The sequence below is a fragment of the Anser brachyrhynchus genome (assembly GCF_964034855.1).
Source record: "Anser brachyrhynchus genome assembly, chromosome: 1".
In the NCBI taxonomy this organism is placed as follows: domain Eukaryota; kingdom Metazoa; phylum Chordata; class Aves; order Anseriformes; family Anatidae; genus Anser; species Anser brachyrhynchus.
In genome coordinates, this window is record NC_137694.1 from 43405267 (window position 1) to 43423699 (window position 18433).

Genomic DNA, 18433 nt, shown 5'->3' on the forward strand with positions numbered 1-18433 from the left:
TATTTTTTTTAAAGATGCATGCAACTTTTTTGGAAACGTCATTTCAGATTGGAATGTTTTGATGAGGGAGAAAATGAGGAAGTTTTGGGGGAGACTGGAGCGGGATGTGGGGTTATGGAGTTTTCTGACCCGCGTGGTTGCAGAGCTCAGAAGTGATGTGTGTGTGGTTTTGTGCAGGTCAGCCTTGGTGGAGTGAGTCACCCAGCTGTGCCCAAAGTCACCGAGCACCTGCTGCCCCAGCCAGAACCAGTAATGCCCAACACAGCCCTGCTGGTGAAGAACCCGCTAGCATCCACTCATGTCTTCAAACAGGCCTGTCACATCTGCTACCCCAAAACAGGTGATGCGGTTGTTCTGCCACCTGGAGCGTTGGCTTACGCTAGGGTTTGCCTTTCCCCTGGCTGATGGGGCTCTTCTCTGCCACAGGGCCCAAGGCTGGTGATTACACCTATCGGGAAGGCTTGGAGCACAAGTGCAAGCGAGATATCCTGCTGGGCAGGCTGAAGAACTCGGAAGACAAGACCTGGAAGAGGATCCGTCCTCGCCCAACGAAAACCAACTTTGTAGGATCGTATTACCTGTGCAAAGGTGATCTGGAGGGGATAGGGCTGCGGGTGGCTGGGAAGGGGTTGTAAGTTTTGTGCCGGGGCGGCTGGGAGAGGTCTTCTGCTGGTCTTGCTTCCTGTCTTTGGGGTCTTCCTGTCCCATCAGCAGCCCGTGGGCTGTGAAGCCCAGTACAACCATAGTCCAGGCTTGGCGCTGCGCTGTTGATAAGGGCTTTGCTGAGAACCTGCCTGCTGTACACATGCCTGCGTTAGTCCCACTCTACCCAGCAGCCACGCAGCAGGTCTGTGGCTCTGCCTAGGGTAAAGCTCTCAGTGCCTGCTCCTTCTCTCCAGCCCATCCCGTGGTCTGTACGTGCAACATGACCGGACAGGTCCCTGAGGCAGTGTCACTACAAAGCACCTGCTGAGGTGGGGAGGGGGGAATAGCCAAGGTAACGGTCCCAGCTTAGTGCTGAGCTGCTAGGAGAACTTCATCTGGATTGGCTTTAAAAGGGGGCGGTTAAGTTGCAGCCTGTCCCTGGCTGAGCACTGCATGAAAGCAGGCCTCTGTACTGAAACAGTTTCCCCAAGAGATGGCATCTACCTGAGGATGTCACCACTTAGTAGTTTGCATTAACTTCACTGAGTGCCCTGGCGTACTCAAACCTGGGGGGAGATGTCTCTTCTTTTTCTTTAACTCTGTGTTTTCTTGCTTTCAGCTCCTTGTGAGGTGTGGGCAGTGGGAGGAGACGAAAGAGAGCTTAGTTTCTGACTGGGCCGCCCTCCCTGTGTGGTGGTGTGTGCTGTTTGTTGCTTTGTAGATATGCTTAACAAGCAGGACTGTAAGTACGGGGATAACTGCACCTTCGCGTACCACCAGGAAGAGATCGACGTGTGGACTGAGGAGAGGAAGGGGACCCTCAACCGCGACCTCCTCTTTGACCCGTTAGGTGGCATCAAGCAGAGCAGCCTCACCATTGCCAAGCTCCTGAAGGAACATCAGGGCATCTTCACCTTCCTCTGTGAGGTACAGGACTGAGGGGGGGGAGTGGGCGCCTTCAGCATCTCCTCCGTGTGCCTCTGCTGGGACATTGATGTGCCCCAGCCGGTGCCCTGTGCCCAGAAGGACAGCGAGCAATGGATGCAGCCACGTGTGAGGAAGGCGAGGTAGTTCTCCTCACTCCTCCAGCTGCATGAGGTGCACACAGCCACAGGGGACCACCCTCCTCTTCTGCCTAGAGGTGTTGTTTTGAAGTGCAATTTGGCTCCAGCTGCTTTAAAAATCACAGTCCCATAACGAAGCAGCTTCCCGCCTGCTGCCTGTGCTGAGCCACTGACTCAGTCACTTAAGGATTAGCTCTTGCCCTCTTGACGCACTGCAGCAGAGAGTTCCCCAAGTTGGCAGTGTTATATGTGGAGGGAGATGTTCTTAGCTGCGAGCTGGCTTTTCTTATTTTTCCCCATCGTTTCCCCCTTGTTCTTGCTCTGTTGTCCAACTGGGAAAGAATATGTGGCTCTGACCAAAATTTTTCCAACCGCAGTGGAAAATACTGTCGAGAATGAGCCAAAAATGTTGTCCTGAAGCCTTTCCAAAAGTTCACTTACTTTATTTTAAAGCCCTACCACAAAGTTTTCACCAGGCTTGTTCTAACTTTGAACATTAGAATAGGCTGGCTCCGCTTCTTCTTCCCCTTCCAAAAAAAATGGCTCTGGTTCACTTCTAAGATTTTCCCAGCATGCTAATTCTTCTCTTCTCAGATTTGCTTTGACAGCAAACCCCGTATTATCAGCAAAGGGACCAAGGACACACCAGCTGTCTGCTCCAACCTTTCTGCCAAACACAGTTTCCATGACAACAAGTGAGTGAATGTTGGTTGTGCTGATAGGAGCAATCTCTCACACGTCCAGCCAGTTTAACTCCAAGCCCCTGGTCTCTCTCTTTCTCTCTCTTTCTCTCTCTTCTCTCTCTTTCTCTCTCTTTCTCTCTCTTTCTCTCTCTTTCTCTCTCTTTCTCTCTCTTTCTCTCTCTTTCTCTCTCTTTCTCTCTCTTTCTCTCTCTTTCTCTCTCTTTCTCTCTCTTTCTCCTCTTCTCTCTCTTCTCTCTCTTTCTCTCTCTCTCTCTCTCTCTCTCTCTCTCTCTTTCTCTCTCTCTCTCTCTCTTCCTTTCTTTCTCTCTTTCCTTCTTTCTCTCTCTTCCTTTCTTTCTCTCTTCCTTTCTTTCTTTCTCTCTTCCTCTCTTCCTCTCTTTCTCTCTTTCTTTCTCTCCTTTTCTCTCTTTCTCTCTTTCTCTCTCTCTCTCTCTCTCCCTCACTCTCCCTCTCTCTCTCCCTCTCTCCCTTCCTCTCCCCCTCCCTCCCGTGGGTTCCAATCATTGGGTAGCTTAAAGACACGATCAGTAGTGCTGTACGCTTCTCCCTGCGCGTTTGCTTCTGGTGCTGAGGGATTTCAGGCATAAGCAAAGCCCATTTGGAATCACTTAAGTTTTCCATTGACTTAATTTGCCTTTGAGTTTGGCCTTTATGTAAAGGTCAATCCAAAGATCCTTTAGCTCGGGATCCTGCCTCTGACTGGCTGATAATGAATGTTTAGGAAAACAAGTGTAAGAAAACTTGTCAAGTACACAGTAATACAACCCCTTCTGGCTCTTGGCAGCCTGAGAGTTGGAGCCTTGCTGAGCCTGAGGAGTTGTTATATTTGCTGCATGTTTTAAACTCTGTCTGATCTCTGATCTTGAGCAGGGCATCACCCATGGGCTGAAGAGACTGCAAATATCTATCTAGATTTTATGCAGAGTGGGAGGACGGGTGGTTGGTTTTCCCAACGGGAGTTGCCTCTCTCAGAGTTGATCATCTGCCTTCCCAGTCAATTGTATGAAAATCAGACGTAAGGAGGAGGGCTGAAGATTTGGTCCTCCAGTGATTAAAATTTCCCTGGCCTGGCTGCAGGTGTCTGGTCCACATTGTGCGTTCCACCTCCCTGAAATACTCCAAGATCCGCCAGTTCCAGGAACACTTTCAGTTTGACGTGTGCCGGCACGAGGTGCGTTACGGCTGCCTGCGCGAGGACAGCTGCCACTTTGCTCATAGTTTCATCGAGCTCAAGGTCTGGCTGCTGCAGCAATATTCAGGTGAGTGTGGCTTGGTGCAGGGCTGGCGATGCATGCACCTGAGTTTCCTCCAGCACGTGCCTGGGGCCACTTGGGAGGGAAAGGGAGTGATTTGGGAGCGCTGAGAAGTTGTTGCTCACTTGATCTCTCTCCTCAGAGACACAGAAAATAGTGCCAGGGTGTTCCGTGAGGTGATTCGGATATTGTCCCTTTACAGGTGCTCCTGTAAATTGCAGACCAGGAAGCTTTTCCTTTGGGAGCAGCTGCATAAGTTGAAATAATTGTTAGGTAGGGCTGAATCCCCGGAGGTGTTTTGGTGCTTAAATCCTGTGGAAGACCCTAAATAGCAATTGGGTCCCAGAATGAACATCTGATGCAGTGAGAATAGCAGCACGCACAGGTGACAAAGCAGTTATAAAAAGAAAGGCTGTGTGTCTTCAGTTTCTCTGAACAAATTCACCAAGAGTGGAGAATGACAAGATACTTGGTGTTTTCCAAAAAGGCTTTGATGGTGTGCCTCTGAAGAGATTACAGGGATTATATTCAGGTCACTCATACAACAACACTGCCACATCTGGCCCTTGCACTCCTTTCTCTCTCTGACAGTGCTGGGGGGTTTGTCTTGCTGTTCTCCTGTTAACTGAGTGGATGGGGGTCCACCCAGAATGTTGCCTGGATGTTTTTTCACCATGGGGTCTTGTTTAGTGCAGGACCCAGCCTGGTTAATGGGAGTACTTCAGAGAGAAAATATGGTTTAGATTTTTCTTACCATTCTTTGATGTAGTTGGGAGCAACTAGTTTAATTTACTGTTCAAGTGCCTGTCACTGTAGCTCATGCAGTCCTGAGCCTTGGCTTGGCTCGGCTCACGAGGGACAGGGATGAACAAGATGGCAGATGCCATCTGTATTCTTCTCAGTTGGCCTCACTCACTTGTGGCCACAGGAAATTAAAAAATTACAGCACTGGAGTTTCTAAGACAACATGTTGCTTGTGAGCCATAGGCAAGGATTGCTGCCCTAAATGTTAATGATACTGCCTGTAGTACTCTGGGCACTCTAGTATTCAAGCAGCTTGCTCTTTTCCCCACTCTATGTTTTTGGTTGTTTTTTTTTTATATCTAGAAAAAGTTTCTTTTCTTTTCTCTCCTTCTTCCTTCCTTTTCTGCCTGTAGATGAAATGGGTAATTGATTTTTGCTTCATGCCTTCTTTCCTTGAAGGAGTGACTTTCAAAAGGAAAACTAGGAGCTGAAACAAGCCATGAGTTTAGCTGCAAAAATGGTCGGTACGTCTTCTGCTTATTCCCATCTTTTCCAACAACGGGAGAGCCATCATCTTTTTTTCTGCAAGGCTGTTGTATATATGAGCCTGTTCTCCTTTTGAGCTTTCTTACCTGGAGTGATAGATTATTACCTCTCTTAACTATAGCCCTTGTTAAGGCAACAGAGATGAAAGGTAGCTGTCACCAGTCTCTGGGAAGGCTTTAGCTTTGGAGTAGAGAGCTTGATTTGGGTACCGTCTGCTCTGCAAAAATAGGAAGGGGGCATCCATCATTCGTAGTAGCTTGCATTTGAAACCAGTGGGCTGTTGCATTTCACAGCCATTTGAGCTCTTACAGAGCATGTGGCTTTGTTCATAGGGATAAAGGATTGTACTAGCAGGGTGAAGGTTCCCATGGTCTGAAAATGGGGGCGAGCAGGACGGTTTCCTTCCTCACTGTGGCTATTCACAGACATCTTGCTATCTTCTTCCATCGGTGGAACTCACAGGGTCTTGTCTTCACTAGTGATGTTGCAAAAGATGCTGAAGTGTTAAAAGTGATCGGCATATCGGCCTTTGCTTCCCAGAGTGTCTGTTTGGGACAGGTCATGCTTTGTGGAGCTGGCATATCGGAAAACATCCTTTCGTATCTGGGAGGGCTTTCTTCTGACCACTACATTTCTAGACCGTATTATTGAGTTAGTTCAGATTTCTGGGAGTGGGAGAAGGCAGTTGCTTGCTAAGGACTTCATTTGAAATTCAGTCTTCTGAGAAGAGCTGTGTATGCTGGCTCTGCATGCCCTGTCTCACAGTGCAGGTGTGCAGAATGGCGAAGATGGAGATTGCTTTGGCCCTTTCTCTGCCACGTCCAGTGCAGTGGATTAACTCTCTGCTGTGGTTTTCCCAGCTTTTTAAGGTTTGTCTCCAAAGAATGGATCAGGGCTGTGTCCAGCCCTGGAATACTTGGACGTGGGAGAGGGAATTGCAGTTTTCCTAACTCTTCAGTGTCCTCTGGGATTAATGGTCAACAAGAAGAAAATCTGCAAAGAGCTCTTGAGTTGGAAGTACCAGCTAGGCAGCAGCTGCCATTTTGGAAACCTAAGCAAAACTTCTTGAAGAAATTCTTTTCATCCTGTCCAAGCCCTGTACAAACAGCAGTATTGTTGTCTGGCAGGCACTTGGACAGCTGAAATCACAAATGGGGAAACTGAGGTCAGGAATGCTGTGGCTTACTGAAGTTGCACGTAACTGAAGCTGAGAGGAAAACTTGTGTTTGCTGGCCCTTATGTTCTGGAACGTGCTGGCTCCCAGATCAGAGATGCGGCATGCCTGGGGAACACCACACTTCAATAATAAAGGCCATTGGCAAAAGCAAAACAAGGAATTTTGCAACCTCTCTGTGCTGGGGATGCTGCACCAAGGCCATCCTCAGCACCCCACTTGTTCCCATCAACTGGCAGTTGTAAGATACTTCTTCAGTTTGTTTTGGCAGGTATCTCAGGGCTTTATAGCACTTTAAAAAGCCTTGGCTTGTCTCTAACAGAGTCAGTCCTCACACTGACCGGTTCCTACTCTTACATACTTTTCTCTTGACATCTAGTACTCTGAGAACTGCAGCAGCCATCTGCCTGGTTGGTGCTGGCAGGGACTGTTCCTTCACCTCTTCAGTTGGTCAGGAGATAATTCCTTAGATAAGCTCTGACCAACCTTTTTTCTCGCTGACTGATGTGTTTCTGATTCCTGAAACCTTGCAGATCTTTCTTCGCTGGTTACATAGAAGCAGCTGTTCCTTGGTTGGTGTAGCACTTCTGGTCTTGCTGCCTTGGGTGGACTTGGTGTTTGTGTTGAAATGCAACTTTCTTTTCCATCTGTCAATTGATGAGCACCTCCAACAACTTGAAGTGTGTAACAGCAGGGATTAGGTGAGACTTCTGGGTTTTTGGAGATGCTAGATGTCTGAGACAGTGAGATATCTCAAATCTTCCAGGCTAGTGGCAAAACTCAAACTAAGCGCTGTCTTCAGAGCCTTGAGTAGGATCAGTTGATAAGGTGTTGGGGGAGAGCCTTGGTTTAGGTCTCAATACCTGGTCAGGAATCAGCGTCAGTCTTGGAGTCAGCATCAGGGTCCTTTGCACACATCCTCAGCAGAAGACCAGGTCTGAATGAGCCCAGGAGACCAAACTCTTCCCCTTTCGTCTGGCTTGAGCAGGAGCGCTGGAGAGAGTTCCTTCCCTAGCCTGTGCCTGAACAGGTTCGGTGGTGGTGTTGGGTTCCCTCACAACCCATGTTCTGATGTTCCTGGTGGGACTGTCAGTCACACGGGGATTCCTGAGCCACAACGTGGGAATACCTGCAAACCCTCCCTCCCTCCCTCTCTTCTGTTGGTTGAAGAGCTGTAGCTCAGTCCTGTCTCCTCCTTCTTGTTCCCAGGAATGACCCACGAAGATATTGTGCAGGAATCCAAGAAGTACTGGCAACAGATGGAGGCACATGCCAGCAAACCAGCCAACAGCATGGTAAGGTGCATCTCGGGCTCCCAGCCTGGTTTTGCTTGTAGCTGCTCCAGCACGTTTTCTCTTTTCCTCCCACTGCTGTGCCTCACAGGTCCCAGGCAGACCAGGCTGGCCACTGAGGAGGAGGGCAGCTGAGAGCTTTCCTGTTTGCAGTGCTAGTGATGATCTTTGCACCTCATTTTGCAGCGTTGTATCTGCTCAGTTCAGTGGTGGGGAGAAGCCTCCCTAGCAGGGAGGGCAACGCACGGAGAACGGTGCTTCCAGTGACACCTTGCTAGTGAAACCAGGAGACCTGGGGGATCCTGGTCACACAGGGTAGGGATCAAAGGGGTCCTGCTGCCCTTTAGTGGCCGACAGATGATATGGCAAGTTTGGAGGACTCGAGAAGTGACTCATGACCCGTGGGACTACTCTGAACACTGGAGTGGGTGGAACTGGCAGCTCAGGTGTTGCTGAGGTTGAGGTCTCCTGGGTGAGAGCTCCCAAACAATGGTGAAGTGCCCTTGCTCCAGCAGGAAGGCAGTATCCTGGAGGCAGTAGGGTGCTGATGCTGGGAAGAGCAGGTGCGATCACCTTGGGTTAGCCCACCAGGAATGACTCGGGTGACTTACACTGATGCTCTCAGTGGGCTGTGTCCAGCAATCTACTGGTTATGGTGCATGAGGTGGAGTCATCTTGGAGGAAATGCTCAGCAACATACGTGCACGTTCTGCTGTTGTGGGCAGAAGCGGTTGGAGGAGAGGGTGCTGACTGAGGAATGGGAAGGAACGGTCCAGAGTAACCAAGGTCTCTAGTTCCCAAAGCTGTCTGAGTTGTCTGAGCAATTTGTTCTAACCTCTCAGGAAGCTATAGGTTTGGTCCTGAAGGTATGGGACAAGTTTCTATAGCCTGTATTGCATGAGAAGTGAGCCCAGATGATCTGGATGGTCCCTTCAGAGAGAGCTGGCTAGGCTCTCCTTCTAGCCTGGCACAGGGGCAGAGACAGCTACCTGCATCTCTGCAGGGGAGGAAGCTAACTGTGAATCTGCAGCAGTTTGTGACAGTGGTTGGATTTACATCAGCAGTCCCTTCCCCATGGAGATTGAAGTCGTGACTGGTTCTGTCCTGCCTGCAGTGGATCTGCCTATGTTTTCCAGAAAGCTCTGTCTTGTCGTTCTCTGTGCATAATGGGGATAAAACAGGATAGATGGATGGCTTGTGAGCCTTGCAGCTTCGAGTTCGCCTTTGCCTGGAGGTGCTGCCGTTAGAAGAATGAGCTGTTTGTCAGGCATGGTCTGAGATGTCCACGGAAGCACATGGGATCTGGATGCTGAGCGAGGGTTTCATTTCCAGCTGTTACAGCTTGCAGGGGACAGAGGTTGAGGAAGAAAAATGCCAGTGCCTGCTACATCAGCCATCAGGAGATGGGCAGAGAGCTTTAATTTCAGGATCTGTTGGGCAATGTTTGGGACTGATGGCCAACGGCAAAGTCTGTTTGCACCCCAGAAATGCCTGGCATAAAGCTGGTTTGCACCTCAGCCCTCCCAGGGCCTCAGTTTGTGCAGAGGCAAAGCAGAAGCCTTGTTGGTCCAGTCAGAAAGTGCCTACCAGCGGCACCATCCGTGGTCTTCAGGGGTTGGCAGCCTGGCACTGGGCAGGGAGGCAGAGTCAAGTCAGTCAGATGTATCTGTTTGCAGTAGAAAACCATGGCTTTGGCGTCAGCATGTGTTCAGCCAGAGAGCTGTGCGCTGGGATGAGACGTGGGCTTGCTGCTGAAGACCCTGGGGCAGGACTAATGGATCCGTTGAGAGCTGTTTACTTTTGCCATTATGCTCTTCAGTCCAAGCAGGCTATCGTGACTCAGAGTTTTCTTAGTGTCCTCCCCGCTTTCAAAGTTGGCTGCCTGGCAAAGACAACTTCCCAGGAGTGCTGTAAAAGCAGAACTGTCCTTCTCACCGCCCAGGGTGATCTATGCTTGCCCCGGCGCCCTCTGGTCAGCGGAAGCAAAGTTGTTCCCAGGGATTTTGCTGCAGTTTTGTCCCAGCTGCCAGCTGGACTCACGTAGCAGCTGGGGCCAGCCAGTTGTGGAGAAGAGAAGCAGGCAGCACACGGACGCCTGGCAGCCGTGGTGACACGGGTCAGGAGACTTAGCAAGAAATGGAAGATGACGATACACCACTTGCTCAACACCTGCCAGGGATCTGGTACTTGGTCCCACGTGTTTGATCCCACACAGGCTGACGTAGGAGTAAACCCTGTGGCTGCTGATGGAAGAGGTAGTCATCAGGAGCGATAGCTGTAGGTAGTTGGGTGTCCTCAGCTCCCACTGCATCCTTGGGAACTAAGGGGCTTAGCCCTTCGTTCTTCTGTCTCTTGGGGGCTGTTCTGTTTTACCCCACTAGCCAGCTGCAGAACCACCATAAAAACTGCCCTCAGAATTAGCAGCTTAGGGAGAGGAAAGGAACGTCCCTCCCTCTCTCATGAGGAGTACTCATACCTAAGTACAGCTCACTCAGGTGGCTGAGTAGCCCAGACCCCCTGAATAATCCCCCAAGGGGGCACATGGATCCTCCAGAGAGCATTCCAGTATGACCGAAAGGAGTTCCTGAAGTTGGGAGACATGAGTGGCCGTGCTGGGGCTTTGCTCTCTGCAAAGCCTGAAGAGGGGAGCTGTCGTGCCAAAGACTTTTATTTATTTGGTTGCCATGGTGCACAGCTAACTCTATATTGTCTGGCTTCGTAACAAGGGGTGGTGCCACAGCCGAAGGCACTTTTGCCTGGCTTGGTCTGCTAGAGCCTCATGTGATACTAATTTCCACACTGTTGGTTATCAGCAGCCTGCCAGGTATGTGTCTTGCCTTTACAAATACAGTCATGTAGCAACAACACCAGCAGCTTTGATTTTCGCTTTCCTCCTAATCCCCTGGGAGCACACATGCCCGCTGGATTGACCAGCAGTTTGCGTGATTCTCGTGAAGAAAGGCATGGGGCTTCTTTTTGTCAAGAATTGTCTGAAAAAGCAGCCCAGAGCACCAGAATTACCTGAGAAACACGTTCTCTATTTCTGATGTGTTGTGCCTTCTGGAACCACTTGTTTTTTCTTTTTGTTGGGTCAGTAGATTTGAGCCGAGCTTCCTGACCGTGCTGTGGAATCTGTCTCCTGGTGGGTTATATGGTAGACAGCACTGGGCTGGTAAAAGGGAGCATTCCCTCAGTGCTAATTTGTTACTTCAGCTCTGTAGTTTTGGCTGGTCATCGGCAAGCTGTAAAGTAATTCTCTTTGGACACCAGGTGGAGATTAAAACTACTGATCAAAGGCCACATTTGAGGGAGAGGTACAATATTGCCTTCTGTGATATCCCGGGTCTCAGCCCTGCTCATTCCACAGCAGGCCACTTTGACGTGATTTGGTGGTCACCGGCGTTTGTGAAAGCTGACGGATGAAAAGGTCACATGCCCGATGCCGCCAGAAAGGCTGCCGTGCAGGCAAGCAGGCCAGAAACACCGCCGCTTTTCAAGAGAGATGGTGGTTCTCTGGAAGGGTCCTTTTTCTGGGACATCTGCAGCAGTGAGAGCCTCTTGTAGTCAGCACAGACAAAGGTCAGCTCTCTCGTTAGCTTTTCACAGTGCTGGAGGACCTTTGTCTGTCAGATCTGCTTCAAAAGACTAGGTCTGGAGGGTGCAGAGTGGTAGTCAATAGCTTACGTAGTGTTCCTGGGAGATGCTTTGATTCCACACCATCCTGTGCTTGCTATTTTCCCTTTGAGAGGTGATGCAATAGGATCCACGCTCCTGCTATTGCTGGCTCCTCAGGGACATTGCCTGCCTGTCTGCTCCTTGTGAGATGCTCAGGGTTAGAAGGCAAGGCTGCGGGGGCTGCTTGTGAGGTGAGCAGGCAGTGAGCTGCCTACTGGTACGTGACCTTTGTTGTTGGAGGTTCTTGCTTGTACCCTCACATTTGCCCGTGCCCGGAGCTACTGGCGTGCAGTCAGGTTTGCTCTTTGGTTTGGAAATGAGCTGGAGACACCAGCCTCACGTCTTCCAGTGGTGGTATAAAATTTAAATGACTTTTTAGAGATTTGCTCAGAAAATACGAGGCAATGGTGATATGGGATTCGCTCCATTTTTCTCCCAACAGCCTGTTGGTCATAATCCCAAAGCAGCTGTCTCACAGTGACAGGTAGGAGGCCAATGAAGTGAAGTGGCTGAGATATGAAGTATGTGTGTTAATGGTTGTACCTCTGTCCAGAGATCACGATTAACTGCCTGCGAAACCCACAGCAAAGGAACTGTGAGGGATGGAAACCTGCCCAGAAGTTGCTTTGAAGGGTATTAACAAGAGGATCTAGCTCTGCCTTCAGTGTGTCGAATGCTGGATGTAACATGAGCCTCTTGGTCCAAAAGCAGGTCCTGTCTTGTGTCACGCTCTGGCTTCCCCCCAGGGGCTCCTCCAGCTGCACGACCGAGCTCCCTCCGTGGATAGCGAGGGACACACGGATTGCCTTCCCTGCGGGGAAGTGGGGATTAAGCGCTGGGGCAGGTCCTGCAGAGCTTGTCTGTACATGGCGATACGCTGCAGGGGTTTGGCAGCCAGGCCTGGTCAGCGCTGGCAGCTGCCAGGCTGGCTGCGCTCTTGGCCAGACGTCAAAAGCCAGGGAATCGTGCTGAAGCAAGCGGTGGCTTTGCTCCTGTCTGGTATCTCGACAGGCCACCAGCTAACACTGGCAGAGGAGAGTTGGGCTGGCTCTGATTTAATCCAGCTTGTCGCTGGCACGCGGGCATGCAGGGAGCTGCCAGCGCCTCCGCGGCATTTTAAGGGGGGTGCGTTGGGCTCTGTTTGCCTGAGGTGCTGGTTCTCTTCCCCAGGCTTCTCCCCGCGCTCCCACGTCGAGCACCTTTGACCTCCAGATGAAATTTGTGTGTGGCCAGTGCTGGAGGAACGGGCAGCTGGTGGAGCCAGATAAAGACCTCAAGTACTGTAGTGCCAAAGCCCGCCACTGGTGAGCAATGCAACCTTCTCTTTCCCCCACCCTTCCTGAAGGGCAAGAATTTCTCCTCTTACCTTCTCAAGGGCTTCATTTGGCTTTGTTGGAAGAAGCTATGAGGCTTCCTAGCAGCCTCTTGCTCCTCGGGGTGTTTTATAGTGAGCTTTGCAGGTAACTGTTTTCCAGTTTCCAGCTCTCTTCGCTACTGTTAGGACTTGCAGCCAGCACTGTGCTTGGTGCATCACAGCCAGGCTCATAATCCTGGTGCTTGCAGTCCAGTTTTTGCAATTCCCTTTTCTCCAGTTGTTATTATTTCTCCTTAACAAGGTCACTAAGATAGTTCTCCTCTGCACTTGTTCGTACTCCGTGCTGTTTGAAGATGCCTGCCGTGTCACTATTAGCAATGATTCAAGGTGTTCTGCTTCCTTTTAAATTAGTTTCCTTGGCCCTTTCATGGTTTTTGTTGCTCTTCTCTGATGCATGTCTTGTCCGTTTGCACCTCCAAGTTTCTTGGGGCCCATAAGGACGTTTGTTTTGATAGAAAGGGAGTATCAGCGGGGAGGGAGCCACTGGGACACAGAAACTGTGGCCCCTCTCACCCAGGCGACCTAGCAGCATAGGATGGAGTAGTTTATAGGGCGTCAGTTCCCAAAATGCAAACCACAAAGGCGCAGTCCAGCATCCTATTGCAAATATAAGACCTTTGATGAAAAAGACACAGAAGCAGCATCGCTGGAGGAAGCGAGCAGGAGAGGATCGCTTCCTGGAATGGGAGGATAACACCTCTGTGCAGCTGCTGAACAGAGCTGGGGCTTTTGCTCAGGGTACCTCCTGGTGCTGCAGGAGACTTAGTACTTACTGGCACCTGTTTGTAAGACAGTGCTTGTAATGACTTGCATTTTACACTGCACCTTTCAAGCAGAAAATATTCCCAAATGTTTTTCATGGATCTGATTGCACAAGAATTGGCTGTGTCAAAGGGTGGAACACAGATGTTTAGTAATCCATGGTGATGCCACGCAAGACTTGGGGGAGACTTTTGTGGCTTTACGGAAAGATATATCCCAGGAAACATGCAAGAAGTACAGGGAGAAATCCTCCTAAACACCCTTCTTCTGGCTTCTCTGCCACAGATGCGCATATCTAGGAGCAGCCAGATAGTGGCAGGGATGAGCTGGACTGTAGGGTCTGGTCATCTCTCAATATTCGAGGGTTTCTGAGGAAAACAAAACCTCGTTCTGTTCTTCCTTTTGCCTCTGTTGATTTATTCTCTCCTCCTTAGTTGGACAAAGGAACGTCGTGTTCTGCTGGTGATGTCCAAAGCAAAGAAGAAGTGGGTGTCTGTCCGACCACTGCCTTCCATCCGCAACTTCCCACAGCAATATGATGTAAGCCCCACAACTGGCTCAGCCAGGTGCCCCTTCCCCTTCCCTCCCGGTTTGTGCAGTGCTTTGAGGCCTGGTCCCTTGTAGACCTGGCGGGGAAGCAGTCACGTGTTGGATGAGGTGGGAGGGCAGCACAAACTGAGAGCAGAGAGATCTCAGACACGTCCAGCAAAAGGGTGGAGCAGAAAAAGGAGGGGCACTCATTTAAACCACTCTATTACACACGTATGCAAGTTTCTAATGCTGCTGTTAATGCAGTCACCGTCTCAAGGACTGGCTGGCACAGGGTTTGGAGATGAGATTTAAGTCTCCCCTTAGGTCAGGGTTTCTCAATGTGGGTGAGAAGGAGTACTTGGGAGAAGCCTGTCCCTGCCTTTGCTGTGGCTGGACTGCTGTCTGTTGTGAAACTTGCCCAAGATGTGTTTTGAAAGCAAAAGTAGGAACTCAGCTAGAAAGCCACGTGTTGTGAGGAAAACTACAGATATCCAACCCCCATCCCCAGCCCTGAGTATGGCAATTGATAATCTCTCTCTCCCTCTCTTATCCCTGAATTAGAAAGCTCCTCTCCCTCCTGCCTCATGGGATCTGCTGCCCCTTAATCCGTGGGCAGGTGCAAGGCCATCTGTGGGGTCTTGGGCGCTCTCCAGTTGCGGGCCTGTTGCTAGAAGCTGGGGGGGGGGGCAAGTTATTTACGGCTGTGCCAGTAGGAGATGAGGCCAGCAGGTGAGTCGGGGGTCATGAAATAGAGGCAGGTTGCCCCAAGGCCACTCTGGCTGGAGAATGCGTCACCTTTGGGGACCAGCAGTGTGACCAGCAGGAGACACTGTTGGGTCAGTCCAGGCTACTCCCTGCTGCCTCACCCCTTGACCAGTTGCATATGGGAACAGGAGAGAGAAGGCAGGTGCTGAACTGAGCTGCCTGTGGGTTTGTAGGGAAATCTTACCTTTCGTGTCGTCAAGGGCTTGAGGAAAAGAAGCGTGAGTTAACGATGTGTGATGTGTCCTGCTTTGTGACCTTTCCTGTGTGCGATTTAATGCCCTTGTCGGTTTTTTTGAACCCACTTTCCCCTCTAGCAAGGAGTGTTTGAGCAGATGCTATATTTTGCTCTCTGTCTCTTAACAGTTGTGTATCCATGCACAAAATGGCAGGAAATGCCAGTATGTGGGCAACTGCTCCTTCGCCCACAGCCCTGAAGAGAGAGACATGTGGACCTTCATGAAGGAAAATAAAAGTGAGTGGGGGAAATGCGGGCAGGGGATGCTGGGTCAGTTAAGGCACACTCCTGACAGCAGAGGTGGAGCAGACAAAGCTCCTGGTACCATGAGCTTAGGTGGGGTTATGGGGTAGATTTATCTACAGTGTCCCTCTGGTTGCCTGTGCTGTCCCAGGCCTGGCCCTGTATGGAGCTCTGCCAGAGCGCCAGTCCTGACCTGTAGCTGCTCCTGTATCTTTCTTGTCTGTCTTGTATCTGCCTTGGCTTTCTTGCCCGGTTCTGCTCATACGCCGTGCTCCTGGGCTGCGGCACTCCCTGTTCATAGCATTGTATGCAAAGGAGTGGATTTGAGATCCGGAATGAGAACATCACTGGGTGGTGCCTTTGCAGAGGAGCTGGTCTGGAATTAATTACGCGGGCTCCCAGCTTACTTTCTGGGGGAAACCTTGGAGGGATGCACATGTCACCTGTCAGTCCTTCACCAGTCACCCTCCTCAGCGTCCTATCATCCCACCCCCTGCAAGGCAGGGCCGCAGGCTGTTCCCCTGGCAGCTCCCTGAAATTGCTTCAGTTGGGCTGGCACCAGCTGAGCCCTGCACGGTTCTGTGCCCACGGGGACGGTGATGGGGCTGCTGGAGGGACCACCAGCTCTCTGGCAGCAATCATTGCTTATTCAGGCTGTCTTTGCAACGCTCAGTTGTCCAGGTGCTCACCTAGCTCTGGGGGGAGATGCTGGAAAGCTTGAAGGACGGTCATTCTTTGCACTTGGATGGAGTGTCTTTCTGTGCTGTGCCACGCAGTGATATTTGGTACAGTGCAGGTCCTTTTGTTGCTGGGGCCTTTGAAAGCGCATCAGACCAGTCTGGGTGTGTTTGCTCAAGCATGAAGGTAAATCTTCAAATGACAGTGTTGTTTCAGTTTGGGGGAATTTGCATTAATTATCCCCCACTGCCTTGAATTCCTCAATTACCCATTTAGCGAGGAGTAAATCACTAACGCATCGCACTTGGAGCGTCACGTTGCTGCGTGCAGCGTTTATGTTTCCTCTCTCCCAAGTTGGTCTTGGAAAGGCAGGTGTGCAGTCAAAGCTTCCAGCCACAATTTCGCCTCCCACTAGCATCCCAAATGGGTTTTTAACCAAAAGCACCGAGACATTAACTGCACTCCTCTGGGTGGGTTTTGAACTTGGGGCAGGCCATCAGTAGGTCTTCCTCCCCTCCCCAGTGCTTCCTGTGGCCAGCTTGCTTGTGGGCTCTGCTCCCTCTTGAGTGCTGAGGATGAAGCGTAGGCTTAGAGGGAAGGGACAGATCCAAATCCAGCCCCTGCCTCTGCTGTGGCTGCAGTGAGATGTCTGCTGGGGTCAAGCAGAATCGGGCCTGATGAAGAATCTCCCTGTGGAGCGAAGTCCGTGGAGATCTCAGGGCAGCTTCTCTCCTTCTTGAATACTTCATGTAGCTGCTGTCGTGGTTGTCCCTCAACAGCAAGACAGTTGGTGGTGGTGTGCCCCTGGCCAGGCGGGGAGGGGTGGATTTGGCTGCTCTCCCCAGGGCTCTCATCCAGGGAGGTGACATCGGGCCTGCCCGAGCACTGGCCTTCACGCTGACGGCAGGTGCTGCTGCGCCGGGGAGGGGAGGGAAGGGCTGCCCCAGCGCTCGTCCTTTTCTTGTAGTTTGTGCACGGTGCGGGAGGTTGTCTGAGTGACTTCACGGGTCGCCTTTGTGCAGTACTAGATATGCAGCAGACCTATGACATGTGGCTAAAGAAACACAATCCTGGGAAGCCTGGAGAGGGGACGCCGCTCACCTCGCGAGAAGGGGAGAAGCAGATCCAGATGCCCACCGACTACGCTGACATCATGGTAAACAGCCGCTCTCTCGTTCTTCATCCCTCTCCCTCCTCAGCGCTGGCAGCCTCTCCTCTGCTCCGGGTGCGAGCTAGCAGGGACTGAATTGCTCTCGTTGGAAAGAGCCGTGCTGATGTAGGTTAAGTGGACAGCTTGGAGCAGCACAGCAAGAGCAGCACAGATCAGGTGGGAGGGGATCAACCCAGGGTCAGCAAGGCTCTGCAAGGGCTTTTCTGTTAATCGCCAAGTCAGTAGGAGTCTGCCTCAGGCTGCCTTTCACGTGGGCTCAGCCTCTCCTCAGGGTTCCTGCCTGCTCCTGGGCAAGCTGGGCAAGCCGCTGCTGGCCTGGAGGAGAAGAGGGAGAAGCTTGGAGAGGAGCTGTGTCTGGAGCACAAAGGCACAGAAAAAACGGAGGCAGATGTGGCACCTTAGCCCGAGGATGGTGTCTGGTGGAAGGGTTTGTGCTCCTGAGGGGTCCCGCGCTGCCTGAGTGCCTCACAGTCAGGCTGCCTGGGTCTTCAGCAGTGACCTGGGCTGTCGTGTTCTCTGAGCCCGACTTTGAGCTGTAGGTAGACCCAGGCAGAACATCTCTTCTGCTCCCCCTTTGTGGCAGCGTGGTGCCCTGAAGATGACGTGGCAGGGAAGTGTGGGAGGTTGTGCAGTGAGTGGAGCTTCCAGGATGCTCTGGAAGGAGGTGGGGAGACGCAGTGCCGGTGTGGGGAAGGCCGGTGGCTGTGGGTATTAACGCCCTGACTGGCCCTTTGCCCTCTCTCTGCGCCGGTTAGATGGGCTACCACTGCTGGCTCTGCGGGAAGAACAGCAACAGCAAGAAGCAGTGGCAGCAGCACATCCAGTCGGAGAAGCACAAGGAGAAGGTCTTCACCTCGGACAGTGACTCCAGCTGCTGGAGCTACCGCTTCCCCATGGGCGAGTTCCAGCTCTGCGAAAGGTACCGTGCGCACAGCCTCGTCTCCCTCGTGTGCCGCTGCAGCGGGGATGGGCCCAGGGACTCCATCATCCTTCCTCCTCCTCCTCTTCCTCTCCCGGAGTCCCCGGGGACTTCCAGTTGGAGGAGCAGTGGAAGGCGCTGACAGTTCTGGGTGATGGTGAGGCTATGTTGGGTCCCAGAGGTGTTCAACCACACAATTCAGTGGTAAAAATACATTCCCGGGCATGTGACTTTAGAAAACGAGAGCAAGCTTCGTGTCTGCACCCATGCCCTGTGTGGCCAGGCTGCGCTCAGCTCTTGCTCTGCTAAACAGAGGCTGCTTGGCCCAATTCTGGGGGGAATCCCAGGTGCTTTATTAAATGGTTTGAATGTCTCATGCCCGCTGAATCAGCGCCTTGAGGTGTCTTCAGAAGGCCTGTGATGGTTAGAAATGCTGTTTTGGTTAGAGAAAAGGCTGTGCCGCTTGTGGCTGTCCAGAGTTACCTGGCATTTCCTCTCTCGTGTGGTTATTTCTTCTCATTCCTGCTGGTCCAGTTCTAGCTCAAACCGTTTCATTCTGCTGACTAAATCCCCTCACAGGCGCTGCTCCATGTCTGTGCCCAGCCTCCGTGTTGCCTTCCCTTGGCTGCACACGGGTTGTAGGGGAATCATCTCGCC

The 18433-nt window shown here is 51.5% G+C and overlaps 1 protein-coding gene across 12 annotated transcripts in view; it reads left to right on the plus strand.

Moving 5' to 3' along the window:
- Window positions 1–18433, plus strand: part of ZC3H7B (zinc finger CCCH-type containing 7B) — a 45255-nt gene that overhangs the window by 22872 nt on the left and 3950 nt on the right. For all 12 annotated transcript variants that reach the window (XM_080572023.1, XM_080572022.1, XM_080572024.1 and 9 more), the window contains exons 12-22: window positions 178–340; window positions 427–588; window positions 1367–1572; window positions 2304–2404; window positions 3491–3672; window positions 7340–7425; window positions 12268–12401; window positions 13669–13774; window positions 14894–15002; window positions 16709–16842; window positions 17613–17776. In XM_080572023.1, coding sequence (XP_080428149.1) covers window positions 178–340; window positions 427–588; window positions 1367–1572; window positions 2304–2404; window positions 3491–3672; window positions 7340–7425; window positions 12268–12401; window positions 13669–13774; window positions 14894–15002; window positions 16709–16842; window positions 17613–17776 — 1547 coding nt within the window. The remainder of the gene's footprint in view (window positions 1–177; window positions 341–426; window positions 589–1366; window positions 1573–2303; window positions 2405–3490; window positions 3673–7339; window positions 7426–12267; window positions 12402–13668; window positions 13775–14893; window positions 15003–16708; window positions 16843–17612; window positions 17777–18433) is intronic.